Genomic DNA, 21,038 nt, shown 5'->3' with positions numbered 1-21,038 from the left:
AGCCAGGCAAGGAGGGCCCTAAATCACTTCTTGCAACCTCGGGTCCAGGAGCGTGTTCCCGTGGCCGTGCAGGGAGCAGAGGCTGCAGCCTCGCTCGCCTCCCTTTGTCCTCCAGCATGGCCCCAGGACCACGCTGTGCTCAAGTTCTGGGGGCTCGGTTGCAAGGTGATGGACCTGGGGTAACCCCATTGCGATGGGGAAGCTGATCCCAGATCTGAGCTGGGCAAAGAGTGCGGCCCTTTGGCTGGACGCTTTCCAAGGGTTATTTGTGCGCGCTAACCTCGTGGCACTCTTCCTTCCAGCCCCTGCTGGGGTCCTCCTGTCTTTCTGCATAATCTCCTCTGAATAAATAGACCGTGAGTGGGGCCTTCTTGGCGGCTTTTGTCAGGGGGAGCTGGTCGGTGTAGGTTTCTACCTTGTGGGCCCTCCCCCTCTCTTTTTGTGGCAGAGCCGAACCGTTTCTTTTCTCCTGTTTGCACCTCTTAACTTTCTCTCCTTGCCTGCTCTGATTTCTTTGCCCTGAAAAGTATTTGGAGGATACAACTTGTGTATCGCATTTTCTTACATTTTCAGTCTAAAACTTACTTGTGTGAGGTCCCACAAAATGCGTTACTTGGACAAAAGTGATCTTTTATCCTGGAAGCGTGGATTTAAACAGTGGCTCCTCTACATTTCCGTGCTTTTCCTTGCACAGCTCTTTCTCTGAGGCCCTGATCCTGCTGCCACAGTGACCTTTGTGTTTGCAGAGAGACCTTTTGAAATCAAAGGGGCCCTTCATGAGCATCTGCCCATCTGGAAGCGATTGCAGGAGTGGGCGGGTGAAGGGCAATTCTGGAGCCTTGTGGCTGGGCTGCGGAGTCCGAGGTGCCCCAGGTCCGTGTGGCTGGGAGAGAGGGGCCAGGGAAAGCCTGAAGTGGCTTGCACGACCTCCTCGGGGGCAGGAATACCTCCGGTATGCCTGAGAGCAGCCTTGTGAGCCTCCTGTGTGCAGCGTGAGCCTGAGCAATCATGTAAATGTTGTTTGATTCCCAACAACCGCATGTTTAGAGGACTCTGATTTCTGCGTGTTTGCGCAAACAGGAGCGCTGGGCTTTGTTATTAACGCTGACCTCTCCTTTCCAAACGCACTTTGGGGATAATTATTTATCCCACGGAGTAGAAAACAATTAAAAAAAAAAACAAACAAAAAAAAAACCTGCAGGAGAGCCCAGAAGCTGCCTGGAGCTGATCCCCCTCCATCCTCCTGCCACCCAGACCACCGGGGCTCGCCTGCAGGGCGGCTTCTTGGGCCAGATATTTTTTTTTCTCGCCCTCGGGCGAGCTCTGCCTGTCTTTTTTTTTTTTTTTCCCATTATTATTCCCGCTCCCCTCCTCCCCCCCCGCAGCTGGGGAGCAGCTGCGGGCCCGGCCTGGCCCTTTAAAGGCGGGGCGGCAGCGCCGCTGCCTCTTTTAGGGCCGGTCCCTGCCTTTGGGGGAAGGAAGTGTTGAGCCGGGGGGGGGGTGGGGGGCCGAAAAGCGGCGGCCGAGGGCTCTGCATGGCCGGGGGGGGCGCGGCGGGGCGCTTTTCCCACGCTGCGCTCCGCGCCCCCCGCCCCATGCGGGCCGGGGGCTGCCCCGAGCCGTGCGCGCCCCGCCGGGGGTAACGGTGCGGGGCTCCGGGGAGCGAGGGGGGATGCTCGCCCCCCGGCTACCGGCGCTTCCAGCCCTGCTGTGGCTAGCGTTAGCCCCTCTGCCCGGCGCTCCCGGCCCCGCGGCCAAGGCTGAGCTGCGGGTGCGGGTGCGGCTGCCCGGCGGGCAGGTGGCGGAGGAGAGCCTGCAAGCCGACAGCGGCTCCGACTGCATCAGCCTGGAGCTCCGCAAGGCCGACGGCGCCCTCATCACCCTCACGGCCGATTTCAGACAGGTGAGGTTCGGGGGAGAACGCCGCGGGACGGCTCCGGGGTGCTGCGCTCGCCCCGCGGTGGAGCGGAGCGCTCCGAGCATCCCCCGGGGTTCCTGGGGAGCCCCCGGTGGGGTTTGGTGCTGCGGGGGGTCTCCGGTGGGTCCCAGTTGAGCGAGGGGTGCGAGGGGATGGGTCCTTTGAGCCCTAGGGTCGTCAGGAAGAGGCTTGGGGCAGGATATTCCCCCCCCCCCCCCCCCCGGTGCCTGCTGCTTGTGGGGATGCTGTGTGGGGAGGGCTGTGGGGAGCTGGGATCCACCTTGAGCCTGGGGAAACCCTGCTGGGGGGTTCAGGAGCCCGAGCTGTGGCAGAGGATGGGGTCCTTCAGAAGTCCCTCCACTGCTGACTGCTTTTGGGGTCTTTGTGATGCACCCCGCAGATGGCTCCTGGCCACTTGGGCAGATTCCTGGCCCCTGGTGGCACAAATTCAACCTGGGCTGCCCGGTGGTGAGCACGGTGGGGAAGGATTTTGGCAGGATGGGTGGCAAAGCCACCTCCATGCCCGGCTGAGTGCAGCAGGTCGGTTTCTCCTTGCTGAGCCGAGAGGAGCCATGGGTTTGGGTGGCAGACAGCAGCAGGGCACAGAGCAGGAGAGTCCCCATGAGCTGGAGCTCTGCTGTGTCTCCAGGACATCTCACTCCAAGTGACGGCTTTGGGGAGCACGTGGGTTTGGGGTGTGTGTGGGCACTGTTTGTGTGGCAGCTCACTCGGACTGGCAGAAACCCAGGGATCCTCCTGGCCCCCTCCCAGGCCCCTCTGATGGGGGGTGGTGGTTGCTGAGACCCCACACTTCTCAGCAGGAGATGGGGCTTTGGGGCCAGCGTGGCGTCCCTCAGAGCACCCTGAGCCTGGCTGGATGCGGTGAATTTTCTTTTCTCTGGCTCGGGGATGAGCTGTTTGCTGCTGCGTGGGTGGCACGGCCGCGTTATCTTGTTCCAGCCCTCTGCTCAGACTGTTTGCTCGGGTGGACTTTGGTTCATATCAGGAGGAAGCTCAGCCCCATGAGGTAGGCCGGTGGTGTGCCCTGTCCTACTGTGAACCTTGGAGCCCTCTCCCAGGCGTGTTCTCCTGGCTCTTCCCCTTCCCACTGTGATTTTTGGTCCCGGTTTCCGTGCAAGGCTCTCGGATCGCCCATGGCCGTTTGGAGGGTGCAGCTCTGGGATGCTTTCTGAGATGCTCACAGAAGCCATGGCAGTTTGGGGTGTGATGGCATGCTCTGTGCCAGCACCCGTGCAGAGAACCAGTGCCATGGCTCCTGGGGGAGCACAGGGCTCTGAGGGCCAGGAGGGCTTTTAAACCTCAAGAGTGCCAAGCTGCACAGCATGCTCCTGAGCAAGGGAAATCCCAGCTCTGTACAGACCTTCTGGGTGGGCCCTGTGGGAAACAGGGATGTGATGTGGGGAATTCAGGTGTCCTGTGCATCCCTCTAACGTTTTTTCCCCACTTATTTCAGCTCTCACGCAGGCTTGCTCTCAAATCTCATCCCCCAAACCCAACAGCGTGTGGTAGCTCTTCTCCTGTTCTCATCCTGCTTTTAGCTGAGCTGCTTCTGGGCTGGTTCTCTGAAGGTTTCTCTGTCTCATATGTGTTAAATGCTTAGCTCCATGCAAGCCCTCAGCTCCTGGAAGCACACAAAGACAGTCAGAAGGCTTACAAGCATCAGCCTCCCGAAGTCTGTTCCCAGCCCTCGGTTTTCCAGCAGTTGGGTGCTGCCTGTCTGTGCTCATGGCACTGCTGGAGCAGAGCTGAAGAAAGCCAGAGACAGAAGGGACCGAGGAGATGGATTTGTGGTGCAGTGAGTAATGATGTGAGCAAGCAGCTGCCTGGCCAGGCTTCCCCCTCTGACCTGTTCTCCTGGCTGCACGCAGGCATTTCCCTGCTCTGCTGCTCAGCTCTCGAACGTTACCCAACTTCTCCCCTCCAGAGAGGAGGTCTTGAGGCTCTTAGCCTTTGTGAAAGCAGCTGGGGTTGTTGATCTGGGTTTCCCAAGCAAGATTGTGTGGTCATGCTGTGGCCAGGATGCTGGCTTTCTGCACAAATGATTTTTCCACTCCTCTGGCTTAAACTGCAGGGGGTTAGTCCAAAGGCAGATTTTTTTTATTTTTATTTTTTAATTTGCTGACAAAGAGTTGCTGTTAGACCGTGGGCTGCAGAGGAGAGGAGTTACAATGAGATCATGGCTCAGCTCTCCCTTCTGACACTGGTGGAAGCTGAGCAGTGCTCCAGGCCTTCCAGGGGTGCAGCTCTCCTTTCTCTTCCATCCCTGCCTCCATCCAGAGCTGAACCTGGAGGAGCGGTGTCCTCAGAGCACACCAGCCTTTATTTTGTTCCCTAGACCACCACAGACGGGTCCGTGGGACTCCAGACCGGGCCTCGCCGCTTTCTGGGGCGTGCAGTGGTGAGAACTATTTCTTCCCTGGCAATCCGAAAGGGCGCGATGAAAACCCTTCCTTGTCTACGTGGCACTGTCAGGGACAAAACTTCCTGCAGAAAGGATCGAGGGGGTGGATCGACCCTAAACGTTGTGTCTAATTCCAATAACGTGATCTTGCCAGTTGTCAAACAGCGGCCTGAGAACAAAGTGGGCGGTTCTAGCCCAAGGTCAGCGCGCAGATAGAGAAAAGTTTCTTTTTCCTTCTGATTGCTGGAAAAAAAATCGTGTTGGAAGTGGCTACTGGTATTGTAACGCTTGCGTTGCCAGTCCTCTTGGGGTCCTTCGTTAATAAAGCTGGAGTTCTGTGATAGCTGGGGGGTGTGGAGGCTTTCCTTGTGCCAGGGATTAATTGTGCTAGGTGCTAAATGACCAGGGGATGTAGGGAAGCATGTGGAAGAGATGGTGGTTGTAAAACACGGGAGGCTGTGCTCTGCCTGCTGCCAGGGCTGCCCCGTGCTCATGCCATGGCCTTGGGCAGGTTGCTCGTGGGGCAGGATCCAGTTTGGGAAGCGGCTCTGGGATTTACTCGTTGGCATCCTTCAGTTTGTAGGCGCTGAGCGGGAGGATGCCTAACTAGGGGATGTTCTCCCAGGCGCTGCAGGGAGTTCTGGCTGCTCAGCGCTTGTAGGAACGAGGCTTTCTGGTAGGAGAGGGGTTAAAAAGCATAATCCCCTCTGAGTCAGGGGAACTCAGCTGCCTGGCCCCCCCAGCGAGGATGCAATAACACATGCTCTGTGCTGTACAAGCAAAACAACTTTCCGGCCAGCTCCAGCTGCTCCCCAGGGGAGTGCAGGCAGGGCCACGACCACAGCAGAGGCTGCTGGCACGGCTGGGACCTGGGTCCAGGGGTCCCCCATGTCCCCAGCAGCAGCTTCCCTTTCCTTGTACCCCCCCGGCTTGCCCAGACGTGTGACAGCGAAGACAAAAGCAGGTCCCACGGCAGCGCTGATCTCCTTGGGGGAGAGAAGTTTGGCAGGAACGCTGCCTGGGTCGGAGGGAGGGAGGCACCGAAATAATTTATTTCCCTGGGAACTGGTTCGCTCCACGCCGCGTGAAGCCGAGGCACTGGGCTCGGATCTGGACCACACAGGCGTGTACGGCTGCACGGGATCCAGCCTCGAAATGGAGGCCGGGTTGTTCCCGCACCCCAGATGGCAGTCCCCGGGGAGCTGGCTGAGGACGGGGAGAGGAGAGGGAGGAAACTCTGATTTCTCTTCGTTTCCGTGCAGCCTGGTTCTGTGCTGGAGTTGCTTCAGCACATGCAGGCAACCCGGGTTGGTGGGAGCTGGCTGCACGGATTTCCTTCTTCCCCGTAGGAACCGAGAGCTGCTCTGCCTGTGCCCCATGAGCCAAGGCTGCGGTTCCCTCCCATGGCACGGCAAGTATATGGCCACAGAACTGCCTGTTCCCTGCCACGCCACCGCCGTGGCCAGCCCCAGACAATAGCTGTAACCGTACCCGGCACACCAGCGTGGGTCAGGGCCAAGGCTTCTCACCGCCCCCGGGATGAGTTCATCTGGAGAGTCCCCGCGTTGCAAGGCGATGCTCTGTCGGGGCTTGTTCCCTGCTGGGAAATTTTGCAGAAACCCAGAATTAAAGGTGCATTTCGCTGCCTTGGCTGGGTACCCGCCTTGGCACCGGCTGATCCTGCTCTTCCTGGTGGGAATCGGTGGGGTGCCTGGGGAGGGGAGGGTGCTCTCCAAGCACAGAAGAACTTGTGGTGGCTCTTTCCAGGTGAGAGGCATGACATGCCTTGATGTGACGAGCTGCGGTTCTTGCTCCACCTGGTGTTGTGTAGCTGGGGCAGGGAGAGCAGGGAAACTGGGCACGGGTTTGAGAGAGGGAGGTAAAGCAGGACCTGGGGGAAAAGGGGCTGACCTCTTGGTCAGGAGAGAGTGGTCCCTGCAGGGCACGAGTCTCCCAGAAGGTGGTTAGCTTTGAGCTTTGCTCAGAGATCCGCAGGGAGGATCGCTTTGGGTTTGCTTGGAGCCAGGTAAAGGGGGGATTTCTCTTGTTGGAACAACGCGTGCCTTAGGAGCCAGTTCCTTGATTAACACAGTTTGATTAAAGCTGTTTGGTGGCTTGCTGGCTGCTGGAGAAGTGCACCAAACTGGCATCAATAAAGATACCTGCAGTCCCTGACCCTACATCTCCAAGGCCCTGAGTTCAGGCAGCACCACAGCCCTCTGTGTGCCAGAGCTGCCTCCTTTGGATGCTGTGGGGTGAGGCCCACATCTCTGTGTGGCTCCAGCCCTCGGGTTTGGGTACAGGGGAGCTCAGATTTGCTGTTCAGATGCGATGTGCTTTCGAGGTATGTTGCATGGGCACCATCTCCTTTCCATAGCTTTATGGAGACCCCAGAAGTGATGGCAGTAAAGGGACCAAAGGTGGTCAGCAGGCTCAGCTCAACCCCAGGAGCTGTCGCTGTGTTCCCAGGGGGGCCTTTGAACAGAGCTGCTGGAGGACAGAGGTGGCCAAAAGCCCTGGGGACACGGGGAGGAGAAGAAATGCCCCCTCCCTGAGGTCCTGAGCCTGGCGTGCGTGGGGTTGCAGCTTTGATGGTGGCGGCTCGGGGCAGCAGGGTTCGTGTAGATAAGGATCTGGCCTTGCTGTTTGATGTAGGGGCATCCAGGCGTGGAGCCACCCTGGTTAGGCACCAAGGGGCCTGGAGGAAGGAGAAGCTGTAAGGGGATGAGAAGATGGGTCGGGGGCACCGCTCCCCCTCCGGTTCCTGTTGATCTTTAGCATTTTACCCCCTGCTCCCTTCTCCTCCAGCTGTACCCCACCCCAGGACCACCTTTCTCTCCCTCCTCCCCTCCCTTACCAACGGGCTCTTTCAGGGCAGATTTTGCAGGGATCTTTACCCGAGGTTACGTGGACCCGCTGGCCCATAAATCAGTAAGCACACAGACAGGCAGATAAATATTTAGAATAGCTGAGCGGCAGCCCTGGGCCGCTCGCTGGCTGGGGCTGGAGGCACCGCGGTGCTGTGCGGGTGCTTGTGGTGCTTCCACCTTGCTCCTGCTGCCTGCCTGGGGCTGGAGAGGGAGCAGAGGCTCATCTCGATGCCCGAGAGCTCCTCGTTTGCTCCCCTGGTTGGGCTGTTGTGGTCCTGAGCTTGGTCCTGCCTCCCTTGTGTGCTCGGGACCCTGAAAACAAAGCACCGCTCTCTGAATTCAGCGCTGAATTAGGAGCTGGGTATGCCGTGGAAGAGGCGCTTTTGGATGTGAGGCTTTGTGGGAAGGAGTTTTTCTGTGCCTGGACCTCGCAGCAGCCGGGTGCTGGGCTTTGGAGCCAGAGCAAGGGACCTGCAGACGTGTACCTCGCTCGGGAGCTTTGGACCGCTGCTGGGGAGAGTCATGCAGATCTCTCATACGTATCGTGACAAGGAGAGGGAGCTGGGCGACTAATGTCTAGCTCTTGGACCCACACATCGGAAGGATTCGTGGGTTGCTCGGCATGTTCTCATGTTGCAAAAATCGCTTCCAAGCTGGGGAGGCCTGCGCTGCTGTTAATCTCCTGCATCCACTTGAGGTTTGCAGTCCTAGCGCGGAGCATGGCTGTCCCCGTTTGCTTTTTCCAGACAGGCTGCTGGTTGTTCAAAGTGAATTAAAATGAAATCCACATCTGGGGGATGTGCCAGGGTGAGCTGCTGGTTTCAGTCTTCTTGTCCTTGGACCAGGCAGGAGCGCGCAGCAGAGCTCAGCTGGGAGGCAGCTGGACTAAGCGCAGACGGGAACGTGGCTCCTTCAGTGGTGCTGGGGGCTCAGTGGGAATTGTTCCCATTAAAGCAGGCTAGAATCACGATTCAGTCGTAACCTCACATGCATTTCTGTGAAAACGTCATCCGGGATTTTTCTTTGTTGGTGGGAAGTTTGGGAAATATTGCTTTCCTCTCCGTCCCCCTGCAGTTGTACTGCTCCAGCCGTAACCCTAGCCATTTAAAAAAGCTTAGCTTCTCTTTTCTCATATTATTTTTGTTTTCTATTTTTTTTTTTTTTCAAATGCCTTCAGATGCTCTTTTAAGACCCTGGAGAACGCAGCAGCTTTGAGCTGCTGGTGATGCCTCCCAGGCTATGCTGTGCTTTTTCGGATGTTTCCCATGTCTGCACAGCGGTGTCAGCCAAACCAGAGCACTACAGGCAGCGATGAAGAAACCCTCGTGTCTGTGGGCAAAAGCAACCGGAATCTCTTTTTCCAAATCCCCTTCGTGTCCTGTTTTTGTGCTGAGTTTTCAGTGCATACAACAACAAAGGCACCCAGCAAAATCCTTTCCCCTGTCCTGGGAACATCCCAGATCGCAGCTGTCCAGATGTGCACTGGGTTGTGCATCCTTTTCTCATCTGGACAGGGAGTAATTTCTTCTCCAGGACGCCAGATTGTACAGAAGGAAGTGAGGGAAGGCAGCAGAGGAAGGTCGGCACCGCTCACCCCGATACAGGGAGATAACAGCTACGTGATATTCGTTTAACCAAAATAGGTGGAGGTGTTGGCTGTGCTCAATCTCAGCTTGTTATTAGCTCGTTGGTGAAAGGAGGACCTTTGCTGTAATGAAGATCTGGGATATTTTTAGTTGGCGGCAGCAGATGGAAGCCGTGACCAGCTGCCCCCACAGGGCTTCAGTTACAGCTCAAGAAGATTGCGACCTGGAGGGAAAAAATGGGCCTCCCTCGGTGCGTGGCGTGATGGGGATATGGTTACAGAGGTTCTGGTCCCTGTCACGCTGCTGCTTGGAGAAACTCCTCCAGTCACCCAACCCCAGTGTTCCTGGCACTGTTCTGTGCTGGGATTTTTGGACTGTGCCTTGTCCTTTCACCCATTTCGTGCTCACCCTCGTGCCTTCCTGCCCACGCTTGTGTTTCCTCTCGCCCTTTCCCCTTTGCCTTCTGCTCGCGCACCAGTGGCCCCTAGCAGGAGAGGCCACGTTGCAGAAACTGGAAGCAGCAATCAGCTTAACACCAGCAGTAACCCTGCCTCTGGGGGTTGGGGGGAGCCTTCAGGGCTTTTCCAGACTGAAGGGCAAAAGAAATAGCCTTGAGCAGAGTGTGGATATGCAATATCCTCTCCTGATAGCGGGAGAACCCCAAGTGGTCAGTCTGAAGGTGAGCATCTCCTCAGAGAGGACAAGGCTCCTGGGAGGCTCACCTGCCCTTGTGCTAAAGGACAAAAGCCCAGCCGCTGGCTGAGGGAGGCAGGGATGTGGGATGGGAGCTGGCAGCGACCTGTCCCTGCCCCGGTGGGATTGCGAAAAACAAGTTGTTATGCTGCAGGCTTGGGTGGGATTGGACCTGGGAGAGGACACCTGTGCTCAGGGAGCAGAAGTATGAGCCCTTTGACTTTGTTCTTTGGACTGGAGCCGTTCTGCAAGACCCTGACTTCTCAATTCACCAAACGATGCCAGGGGCATGTGACTAACTGCGATTTTTTTAATTCTCTCTCTGCCAGGAGGTGAAGATTTTCCGTGCCTTAATCCTAGGGGAGCTGGAGAGGGGCCAGAGCCAGTTCCAAGCGCTCTGCTTTGTCACCCGGCTTCACCGCAACGAGATCATCCCCAGCGAGTCCATGGCGAAGCTGCGGCAGGTAGGGGGCTGCCCCGTGCCCCAAACCCACCGGGGTTTCTCGGAGCTCCCTGGATAACCTTCCCATGCAGCTGCCTCGTGGCTCGGCTGGCCACTAGACCTGCCTTCAACCTCCCCTCCTGCTTAAGGAGCTCGGCATTGAACTAATTTCAGTAATAGTATTGATCCTGATCTGCTAATAGACATGAAGGGAGCATGATTGAGTTCAGTCTGAATCAAAGGGCAAGCGGATGCTTAGAGTAATCACCAGGCAAGCTCCTGCCTGACATTGTCCAGTGAATTAATTACTGGCACCATCCATCAGGACAGCATTGATAAATGATCCCAGGCAAATCGGAGCAGTAATAAACCATCAGTTCCAACATCACCCAGAGGAGGTTTTGTACATCTCCCATCCAGGTATGGGATGCAGGTGCACTCGGAGGGAGCATCCATTTGCACATCTTTCTATGTCGGTGTGAAATCCTGACGTGCTACACGGGGCGATTTGTTGCAGCCAGGATTCGGGTTTTTGTGATTAATTTTTTTTTCCTTGTCCCCTGCAGAAAAACCCCAGGACAGTGCGGCAGGCTGAGGAAGTGCGGGGCCTGGAGCACCTCAGCATGGATGTAGCCGTCAACTTCAGCAAAGGGGCGCAGCTGAGCTCCCACATCCACAACGTCTGCGCAGAGGCCAAAGAAGCGATTTACACGCGAGAGGACGATGTCAAATTTTGGCTGGAGAAAGGTAAAAGCTTCCTTTGCTTTGGGTAGAACTGCTCTGGTCAGCAAGCTGGGGTGCTGCTGTGCTCTCCCTGCCTGCCCCTGGTGACCTGCAGAGAACACTTCAGCTTGCTGCTTGCTGCCTGTGCTGTGGGCAGGGCGTGTGCGCTGCTTGCTGGCACGTGCTCATCTGTTCTTCAGCTTATATCTGACTTCTTCAGTGCCACCCTCCTCCTGAATGTAATTAGGCAGTATTTCCAAGGCAACCTTTCACCTGGTCCCTCACCCAAAAGAAATGCGTTCTTTGCATTCTTGATACCTCCTGGCCTTTTTCCCCAGTGCCCTTTCCTCTCCCAGGGCTCCCACCCAGCCGCGTGTCCCACCAGCCCCTGAAAATGTTTTTCTTTTTTGGCTGGTTCCACCAAGAACAGCGCTGCCTCTGCACCTCCCCTCGCCTTCCGGCAGCTCCCTGAGCAGGATTTGCTTCCTCCCGCAGGGGTGGACGGCTCCATGTTCGAGGTCCTGCCGCAGACGTCCGACCTGCCGGACCTGCAGCGCTGCAGGCTGTGCGCGGACCGCTGGAAGCCCTGCATCTGCAGCTACTCGCTGAGCATCGAGTGGTACCCCTGCATGCTCAAGTACTGCAAGAGCCGCGACGCCGCGGGCAAGGTTTCTTCCTACAAGTGCGGCATCCGCAGCTGCCAGAAGGGCTACACCTTCGATTACTACGTGCCGCAGAAGCAGCTCTGTCTCTGGGACGAGGAGACCTAGCAGAGCCAGGCTTTTCCGAGCGGCAGCTCATCTGCCTCCTGCCACTGCTCACGATGCAGAGGGCCTCCTGCAGCCCCCCCGCTGCAAAGAAGGAAGGCGGCTCACAGCGGTGCCTTGTACCAGGAGAGCTCTGTGTGTGTGCCTTTCCTTCTGCCCCCCCCGTGGCTCCCTCCCGACCCCACACCTCGTGCTGGGATAAGCGGGCTCTGCTCGCTGCGTGGTGAAGCAGCAAGCAGGAGCTGCGGGTTTTGGGGCCGAAGCGCCAGAAGGGCTCTGTTTTTCCCTGCTCTGGGGGTGGGGGGGGGGGGGTGCCTCTGGCCAGTTTTCAGCCTCCAGCATCCTGAAGGGTGGCCAGGGCAGGGAGAGGAGCAGTCCCTGGGGTGTCCAACATCTCCTCCATTGACTTCGCCACCTCCTGGTGACACGACAGCATTTCCCGATGGGAACATGGCTGAGTTACGGGACCACATGCCCTGATCAAGGAAGGTACGAACCCTACCCAAAGCCAGAGCCTGCCTGTAGCTTTTCCTAGTGTCTGCCTGGCTGGTATATCCTTCCCGTGGCTACAGACAAGATGCTCTGGGGGGATATAGCCCAGCAATTACTTCTGCCACAAAGGGCTGTTAATTAGGGCTCAAACTTCTCCCTATTTAGACTTAGTGAAGGCCAACTTTTTGTGTTGGTTCTGGGACTCTCCTGCTAGGAAAGAGACATCTGGAGATCTGTGACTGCCGTCGTAACCTTGTGGTTGCAAGGGGGATGATCCCAGATGGGCATTGCAACCGTTCTTTGGAAGAAAATATCCTACACCTCCATCCACTTTTACGTCCTACTCTGCCAGCTATTCACAAGAAGCTCTTAGTTAACTACTGCTTTGCTGTGCCTTGGTTTCCCCTATATGTAAAGCAGGGGTGACCTTGAAGCTGACCACGGCCCTGGTGTGTGCCTGGAGGACATCAGACAAAAAGCGCTGTAGGAGTGCTGCCTGCTTCCCGAGCCGTCTTCCACTTGAGTTTAGAACAAGCAGAGAGGGGAAAGTGGCTGCTGGGGTCATTGTGAGCCCCCGTTCCTCCTGATGAAAAGCCTTCACAATGTGCCTTTTTGCCTAAAATCCAGGAAATTTTGACAAAAATGAATTTGGTCACAATTATTTTTGTATTGATCAGTTAAGGGGGGGGGGGGAAGAAGGGAAAAGTATTTTAATATTGCAACATGAAGTAAAACACACTTGAATGATTTTTTTTAAAAAAAAATATTTATCATTTGTAAGGTAAAATAAACTTTTTTTTTTTTTTTAAAAGCATGCCTGGTCTAAAAGCCTCTCTCATAATCTGTGTGATCTGTGTTTGGAATTGGGACTGGGAATTGTTCTCTGCTGGGTGCCAGGCCTGTACCTTGGGTGGTGGAGAGCTTGGGGCTGGAGGGGCCAGATCCTGCATGAACAAAGTACTCTGCTTTGTCCTGTAAAGCGAGGGTACCAGCCCTTCAAGTAATCGGGAGCTTTGGGGCTGAGCTCTGGGGAAGTAAAAGAGCAGCGATGGAGACAGAAACTGGTCTGGGGGTCAGGCGGGCTGGTGACTGTGGGCTCCCAGGGGTGTGTGTGGTGTGGCTGGGGTCTTGGCTGGGACCAGCAGCCTCCAGAAAGTCTCAGCTACAGCTGAGGGGAGATGAGGGCAGCAGAGCCTGGGGCTGGTTCAGAGCTCCCAGCTCAGTGGCTGATGACAGGAGAAGCGTGGAGTGCTGATTCCCCCTAGTGTGGTGAATGTGGAGGCAGGATGAGGGTGTCTGCAACCTCAGCCCTTCTGCACGGGAGTGATTTCTTCTACTACTTCCTTGGTTACGTGGTCAGCATTTGCAGGGGTTTGTTCTCCCCTGCTGCAGCAGCGGGGCAAGGTGGGGATAGAGGGAGGGGATAGCAGGGAGGCTGCAACCTCCTTGAGCCCCATTCCCACCTCTACCTCCTGCACAGGGCTGCTGGGAGCGGGCACGAGCTCTGTTTGGGAGCCCCTGGGTCACATCCTGGAGAGCTACTGTGATTATTTTGTAATGGTGAGGCTCCGGGTGCTGGGATCATGCACAGGGGGGCTGCTGGATACTCTGAATGGAGGAGGAAAGGCAGATCTTAAGAGACATCTCAGCTATTCCCCATCTCTTTTAGCCAGGGCACCTCAGGAAGGCAGTGCCAGACCAGATCCTCTCTCTGTAGAGACGACCAAGGAGCCTGATATGAGCCAGACCCATGCTCAGCAGTGCAGGTTGGTGGGCGTTTCTGGGGCCAGTACTGTGTCATGGGAGCTCTTACCCAGGCCAAGTACATGAAGGACATGAACTTTACAACAACAGACAGTATGTGCTGAGCAAAGCTCGATAGCTGCTGCTGGATTTGTGCTCTGGGTTTGAGGGGAGCTGAGAAACCAGGGCACGTCCCTAAAGCCTGGGGGTTTCACCCCCCCCAAACTGCAGTCTTGCTCCCTGCGAGGGCTCACTCTCTCCCGTCCTGCAAGAAGAGAACTGCAGCGCAGTGCAATTGCCTTTCCAAAGAAAAATTCTTCTTCTTGATATAAATAACACCCCTGAAGAGCAGCTGCTGCAGGTGGAGACAGGAGAACTGCCTGGCACAGAGAAGTCGCAGTTGGCCGGGAGCACTGCTATAAATCCTTGCTATTAGGAAAAGCAGGAGAGGATTTTGTAACATCCTTCTGCAGTCTGTGCTTTCAGAGCCATCCAGGCTGCAGAAATCAATTGCTATCTGCAGAGCTTGCCTTCCTCCAAGAGAGGAATGAACGCTGGCAGCACAAGTGGAGGAGCACATGCATGTGCTTAGGGTGCAAGCAGATGGGCCAGTCACTGATGACCATGGGGAAAAAAAATAAAAATAAAAATAAAAAGAGCAGTTGATTTCTAGCAGCAGCATATCTGCTGGCATCCAGGAATGATCATCGCAGGACAAAGTTAAAGTAAATCTGCCTTTGCCTGGGGAAGGTGGTCTTATTCACACAGCAGACAGGCCTGATGGTGCTGTGGTCCTCCTCTCTTTTGCCCCTCTGCTCATTGCAGAGCTGTTTCAGGTAGTTTAATGAAAAAAGCATCTTTTTTTTAATTATTATTATTATTATTATTTTTTTCCCCTGACCACAGAATAAAAGCCAGAGAAGCAGCTGAAGGGCTGGAGGGTTCCCGGCTGCACCCGGTGATGTCTGTAGGGCCAGGAGAGGGCACTGCGGGCCTGCCTATGGCCGGGCCAGCATCTTGGGATGCACAGTGACACCTGCCAGCACCCCAAAGGGGACACCCTGGGGCTCGGGGATGGGCTGCAACAGGGAGCAGAGGGAAAAGAGCTGCAGCAAGGGGAGCTGCCAGCTGGTGTGAGAAATGTGCTTTTTTTTGGGGTGGGAAGGAGCATGCTCATGCCGCCCCCAGCCCTTACAAGAGCCTTTCTCCTGCCCCTTGGAGGCTCTTCAAGCTGGCGAGGTGCCACCAGTAAATCCACGTCTGACGCAGTGCGGCCACCCGATCGCGTCAGCCCTCGACACGGGGAAAACCCAGCCGTGGGGGTCAGGCCGGCAACAGGGGAAAATGGAGCGGCGGCGGCCCAGGAACGCCCCGAGGAGTGGGCCTGAATGGCTGGGGCTCTGCCATGGAGCAGTGGCAGGAGTCCAGCCCCTCCAGCAGCTCGGGACGAGGTGTCTGCGCAAGCCACCCCATGTCACCTCCCTGCTTCCTGGAGCCGCTCTGAGCGCAGCCCGTAGCGCTCCCCCTTTAGTTCCTCCATCCTGCAAACGCTAGTCTGACCCGGGAACCTCCTCTTTGCTTCCCCCTTTCCTTTTTTCCCCAGATTTCCTCCTTTTTTTTTTTTTTGTTTTCTTTTTAACACATCCACCCCATCCTTGTGGCCCAAGGGCTCCCCTCTGACCGCGCAGGCTCTGCGGCCCCGCAGCACCAGACTGGGTTGGAGGTGAGGCCCGGAGAGCCTGCCCGCCCGCCCACCCATCTCCTCCAAGAAACCTGTCTTTCCAGGGAGGGAGAGCAGCATGTGGGAAAGCCGAGAGCCCTGGAACGTGAATTAGCCAGGGAGAGATGAATGTGCGATAGCTTGTGCCTGGCAGCTACCAACTGAGCGTGTTAACGCTTTCAGGAGGGGGTTGAGCAGGGCTGCAGGAGTTTCACGCAGGCTCCCCACCACCCTGGGCATGGCAGGGGGGCACCCAGGTGGCTAACGTGGCACCCAGGCCCGTCAGGGGGACCGCTGGTCCCTGTCACAGCACGGGGAGCAGGCCGAGGGCCTGGCCTGCCTGCAACACGAGGCAGCTTGAGGGGATTTTTCTCCCTGCTTTCCCTGGAAGTCGGCTGGAACCAAGATGTCAGAGGAGGAGGAGGAGGAGGCTGTTTGCCCCTTCATTACTTTTTCTGGGGTGCCGTCCTGGCACAGGGAGCAGGGTTCAGGCGAGGGGAGTCACTGGGTGCTGACCGTGCGCCTTCAGCAGCACCAGGGCACCTTTCTGCCCCACACCGAGTGCTTCAAATAGCATCCCTCCTGTTCAGCCCAGCCCTACAGCAGTCAAAGACCATGCCGTGCAGGCCACACTCATGGGCTCAACCCGAGCAGAGCCCAAAATTTATCAGAAAAAAATATGAAGGGGGCGCCCGACGGGGGCCTGCTTGGCCATCTTCCCCTCTGGGTGCTGCCCAGCCTGCCTTCATGCCTCTCCCACTCATGCTTTGCAAGGGACAGAGCCAGCGGCCTCCTTTCCCTCACCAGGCGGCCTCGGGGCTGGTGTCGGAGCCCCCACGAAGCCCCCACGAAGCCCCCATGAAGCCCCCTCGGCGGGCAGGTGCTGCGGGGCGCATCCGAGGCGGTGCGGGCGGGCGAAGCGCCTCCTTCCTCCCTCCTTCCCACCCCACCCCACGCCCTGGTAGCGCTGCAGGGACTCATCCATTCCCGAGTTACTAATATGCAAATGGGTGCTTTTGCATGGGCCGGGCGCCAGGCTGCTGGGTGTCAGGGCACCCGAGGGAGCCGGAGGTGGGGCGAGGCGTGGCGCGGCGCCGCATGCTCACCTGGCCCTGCATGGCAACAGGCAATGGAGCTCTAGGTCCCTTGGGGAGCGGACCCACGCCCGGTTTGAGAGGCAGCGGGTGGCAGAGGAGGGAGGGCAAACTGGCAGCCCCTGGCAACCTGGGGCTGACGGCAGGAGGCTGGGCGCACCGTGGATTTCCCTCCACCAGCAGGATGGTGAACCTGGAGTCTGTGCACGCAGGTAAAGGGCGCTGGAGGAAGGATCGGGCTGGGGCTCAACACGCACACGAGACATGGGCTCGGGCAGGAAATGGGCTTGCTCCGGTTCCCGTGACCTTTCTTCCCTCCTTTCCCTCCTCTTCTCTCCTGCTGGAGTCGGTGACGGCAGGCAGTGCCTGGGGAAGAGCCACCTGGGGGATGGATGCAGCCCTGGCCCTATTTAGGGGGCTGCCGAGCCATGCCCACAGCGTGGGAGCGCTGCTCAGGCTGCCAGCCCGAACGTGGGCTGTGGGGCAGAGCACAAATGTCGCTTGGGCACCTGGAAAATGGGCAGGTAGTGCCTGGCCCGCTGTCCTGTGTCACCGGGATCAAGCCAGGAGGAGTGAGAGGGGGGTAAAGCCCCCGAGGGATGCAGAAAGGGTGGCAGGGGGTGGGTGGGTGTGAGCGAAGGATGGGATGTGGGCTGGAAGGAGGAAGGTTAATGACAAAGAGGGAGCAATGAGCCAGGGGAGAGCTGTGGGAGGGTGAGGTGAGCAAGGAATGAATGAATGGGGACATTCAGGAGGAGTATCCGCGCCTTGCAGGGCTTTGACACGGAGGCACAGCCTCACGTCTCCGCAAGCAGCAGGGGAAGCAGAGCCACGGCTGCCAAATGCCTCGGTGCTGCGGAGCCACTTCAGCTCCTGCCCTCTTTTGAGCCCCCCCATGCTGGAGGAGAGGGAACGTCCCCAGCACGTGGGGCTGAGGGCAGTGCTGGCATGAGAGCTGAGCAGGGCTATGGCACGGGCTGGATCCCGACAGCCTCTTTGGTGGCATCGGGGGTGCTGTGGGCAGGGGTCCACGTGCAGGCCGAGCAGGGCGGCAGGAGGCTGGCAGTGCCGGCGCGGCGTGCGAGCCTGACTCGTCCGAGCACCTGCGATGGGCGTGCGTGCGTGAGCGGTGCCTCTCGGGGACGCATCCCCCGCAGGCTCCCCTCCGCCCATCTGCTTTGCTTGTGGGCGACTCTTTCTTCATGAGAAGATTCCCCAAATCGATACTGTGCCCTCTGTCAGAGCCCGCGGCACCGCTCCCAGGGCGGATTTGGCCGGGAGCTGCGCACGCTGGGTGCGCGCCGAGCCCTCCTGCCCCCACAGCATCCCACCCCACTGCCCGTCCGAGGGGCCCGAGCTTCACGCTGTGGTTTTGCAGGGAGACGAACCTGGGCCCAGCTGCTTTCACGTGCTAGAGCCTAGGGAGCTTATTCCCACTGCTGCAAAGGTGCTGGCGTGCTCAGGCTGCGGGTGCCGAGCCTTCTTTCATCCCCACTGCACAAAGGGACCAGGGGCTCTGCTCACCCCGTTCCCACCCAAAGGCTCCCCCCAGCAGAACCTCCTCCTCTCCTCCTCCTCCTCCCCAGGCGTTTGGGTGTTTTCAGCTTCCTGCAGCCTCTGCGGGGGCTCGGGCACAGAAAATGCAGCAAAATTCAACAGGCTCCAGGTGCTGGCCCCAGCCAACCCAATTTCTCCCCGCTACCACCACCGGCTTTCGTTTTTTCCTCTTAAAGCCACCAGGCTGGTTTATTCTGGTGCCCATGTCAAGACAACTACTAGGAATAAGGGCTTGGGAAAGCTTTATTTGCTGACACCATTTGTTTCAGCCAAAATATAGATGCAGATATATCCCCAGAGAACTGTCTGCACTGGTAGAGTTTCTTTGGTCTGGGTAAACAGACCAGACTGCCTCTTCTCCAGGGATGTTTGCTAACTGAGGTAGAGCAGCACATTTTTAATATGGCCCAGGCCACAGTGGCGGCTCCTAATAGGTCTGTGGTTAGGAGTTAGGCAGTCCCACGTTGCATTATTTTTCCCAGAGATTTTTTTTTTTTTTACTAGCCTGCCTATAATTTTTTTACTAGCCTAGGTGTATTGCAAAGCAATGTGGTAGGAGCCTGCGTTTATTTGGCCTCAAAGCCTCAACGCCCGTTTAGTCTAGAAATTTTGCCATACGTGGGGGTTCAAATCCAGCTGAGCTGTGTCACGCTCTCCCTGGTTTAAAGCGGAGGACACAGAGGAGGAGTTTCCATCATCCTGCCTGCACTTGTGTCGGCCACCCCTCTGCGTCTGCTCCCTGTTCTCAAGGAGCCCTTGGAGGATGGCTGCTGCCGCACGGTTACCATAGGTGTCTGAAAGGTGGGCAGCCCCAAACGACTCATATCAAGCAGGCTTTGACCAAAAGGACTTGCTTTTTCTTCCTGTTTCGTTGTTGGTTTATTTTTTCCCACCACAATGCATTTAAATTATAGTAACTTTTGTACATTTATGAGTGGAAATTGCCCCCTTTGTGACACTAAAACTCTTCTGCTCTGTATGAGAGCATCACGGGGTACCTTGTTATCTCCTGACTGCAGGAGGAGGGGATTTCACTGACGGCCCACAGCTGGTGTAAGCACTGGCAGCTGCAGGATTATTGCTGCTGGGGGCTGAGGGTGGCTGCTAGCAGCCCAGGGCCTCACCCAGCGTGAAAAGAGACAGGGCTCCGAGCACCAGCCAGGTTATTTTACTGCCTGTGCACAGGACAAAGTGCATGGGCTGTGGGAATTGGCTCCCTCGGGTCACCGAGGCTCCTGCAGAGCACCAGGAGGGTGCTCGTGTCCGTGTAGAGGGGCAAGGCACGGCTGCTGCTCATCCCTCCCTCTGCCCCCGTGGTCCTGGGGATGAGATAATTTTCTTCTACTAAGGCACGTTTGTACATTGTGTGCCCACAAGGAAAGTTGCAGTAGGGTTTTTTTTGTTGTTGTTATTCTGTTTTTTCAAACGTGCAGACGTTCTCGCCAAGCTTCTGTACGGGTAAAGGTTTTCCTTATTTTCTGAGAACTTGGCTTTTCTTAAAGCTTCTTCTTGGCAACAATCAAAACTTTGTGCTTTGTAGACTGCCTAAGTTAGGGTCCCTTGGCAGTGTTACAAGACAAGAAGATGTTTATAACTGAAGATAATTACTCTTCCCGCAGTAGCAATGCTTAGAAGCCCCACTAAATGTTCACGTCTTAATTGCAGAGGGGTTGTTTGAAAAGCAACGCTTTTCTCTCTCCTTTTCCTCCCTCCCTGCTTAGAAAATTTAAGGAAAGGAAGTTTCTGAAGTGCGTGGATGTTGCTGCACTCCTGTGGCATAAAATCTTACCTGTTTTTTTCCCCTCTTATAGTCATTTGCTGCAGGAAAAAGTTCCAGGCTTTAGCCTAAACAAAGTTATTCCGTTTTGGCCAAAAAGCAGAGAGTTTGCCACTTGCACACGGGAAGTTTCAACAGAGGGGAAATAAACAAATGAAAGCTGTGCCCGTTTTATTGTGAGTAATAGAGGGAAATTGGAATAAAAACATATAGGCTTCTCTTCACCCTTTTGGCCACTTGGAAATAACACGAGGCACACATGGGAAAGAGGAAAAGGTTTGCATGATGCCTTTAAGAAGGCTTCCACCTGCCTTTTCTACCCCAGCAAAACCACAGCAAACACTCGCCCTGCTTCCACGCTGTTGTTATTCCCCGATGCAAATCGGATGCCTCCTGTGGCCGGGATTGGCTGCAGGAAGCACATGCAAATCACTCGGTCGGCTCTTTATAAAATTGTATTCTTATCTTTCCCCCCCCCCAACCAGCCTGGAAAGAGTTAAAATTCCCATGCAAAGGGGAGAAGAGGGCGAGGGGGTGTCCGACTGAATTTGAATAGATATTCTTCCTTCTCTCACCCAGTGTGTACTTTGCCTCTTTTAAGGAGGCAGGAGCAATCCAGTGCAAAGTTGACTATTCCCACCCTTTTCTTTCAGCTGTCCCCGAAGGAGAACGTGGCCCCGGGTGTGGTGGCAGCCATCACTTCAAGGGTAAATGACAAATTTATTGGCCTCGGAAAGGATGGAGGGAAGTGTGCCGGACCGTGGTGGCAGGGTTCTCCTCGGGGACATTGCTGCGGCTCTGTGGTCTTAGAGGGGTGTGAGCATGTGCGTGCGGGGCAGCACTTTGCCAAGAGGTGTTCTGGGGAGAACAAGTTTGAGAGGAGGTGAGAGAAGAGAGCTCGCTTCCCTCCCTGAGCATCCTGCTCCGCTTCTGCCTCACCAAGGCTGGCCCTGGCCGATTGCGCCCTGCACAGCACCGAGCTCTGGCCCTGCTGCACCATCCCCAAATAAAAAAGGAAGGGATGTGGGAGAGGGGGCAAAGCTGGGAGGGATCCCCTGTAGGTGTGGCGGTGGAGGGCAGTGTCACTGGCTGCTCTGGGAAGCCTTCAAAAGCTCGCGGGAGAGGCCAGTGGAGCAGGGAGGGCTCCCGGTGCTTCCCGAGCCCTTTGCAGGGCAGGAGGTGAGAGGCACAGCAGCGAACTGAGGAGGGGGGAAAGGAGCGAGGGGGGGATGCA

The 21,038-nt window shown here is 56.7% G+C and overlaps 2 protein-coding genes and 1 long non-coding RNA gene across 3 annotated transcripts in view; 2 read left to right on the top strand and 1 right to left on the bottom strand.

Moving 5' to 3' along the window:
• Positions 1–1,454: 1,454 nt before the first annotated feature.
• OAF (out at first homolog) lies at positions 1,455–12,724 on the top strand. The gene is made up of 4 exons (XM_035346099.1): positions 1,455–1,903; positions 9,819–9,953; positions 10,498–10,678; positions 11,150–12,724. Exons 1-4 carry the CDS (start codon positions 1,673–1,675, stop codon positions 11,422–11,424), a joined length of 822 nt encoding a protein of 273 aa, XP_035201990.1. The 5' UTR covers positions 1,455–1,672; the 3' UTR covers positions 11,425–12,724.
• On the bottom strand, positions 4,379–9,822 carry LOC118177970. The gene is made up of 3 exons (XR_004755999.1): positions 9,627–9,822; positions 8,974–8,976; positions 4,379–4,389 (listed from the first exon to the last, which is right to left on the bottom strand). It is a non-coding gene; the product is annotated as an uncharacterized LOC118177970 (long non-coding RNA).
• A 3,750-nt stretch (positions 12,725–16,474) lies between the features above and the next one.
• The window catches only part of POU2F3 (POU class 2 homeobox 3), a 41,157-nt gene continuing 36,593 nt past the window's right edge, over positions 16,475–21,038 (top strand). The window contains exons 1-2 of the mRNA XM_035346108.1: positions 16,475–16,682; positions 20,458–20,511. Of these exons, the coding sequence (XP_035201999.1) occupies positions 16,475–16,682; positions 20,458–20,511 (262 nt within the window). The remainder of the gene's footprint in view (positions 16,683–20,457; positions 20,512–21,038) is intronic.

This window comes from Oxyura jamaicensis, chromosome 24 (assembly GCF_011077185.1).
Source record: "Oxyura jamaicensis isolate SHBP4307 breed ruddy duck chromosome 24, BPBGC_Ojam_1.0, whole genome shotgun sequence".
NCBI classification, from domain to species: domain Eukaryota; kingdom Metazoa; phylum Chordata; class Aves; order Anseriformes; family Anatidae; genus Oxyura; species Oxyura jamaicensis.
This window is presented reverse-complemented; position numbering and strand designations above follow the sequence as displayed.

What these genes read in the sequence shown, in the direction of transcription:
- OAF (XM_035346099.1), top strand. Translation starts at nt 1,673, where the DNA reads ATGCTCGCCCCCCGGCTACCGGCGCTTCCAGCCCTGCTGTGGCTAGCG. An exon ending in CCATGGCGAAGCTGCGGCAG is followed by an intron (nt 9,954 to 10,497) that starts GTAGGGGGCTGC and finishes TGTCCCCTGCAG; the next exon opens with AAAAACCCCAGGACAGTGCG. An exon ending in CAAATTTTGGCTGGAGAAAG is followed by an intron (nt 10,679 to 11,149) that starts GTAAAAGCTTCC and finishes TTCCTCCCGCAG; the next exon opens with GGGTGGACGGCTCCATGTTC.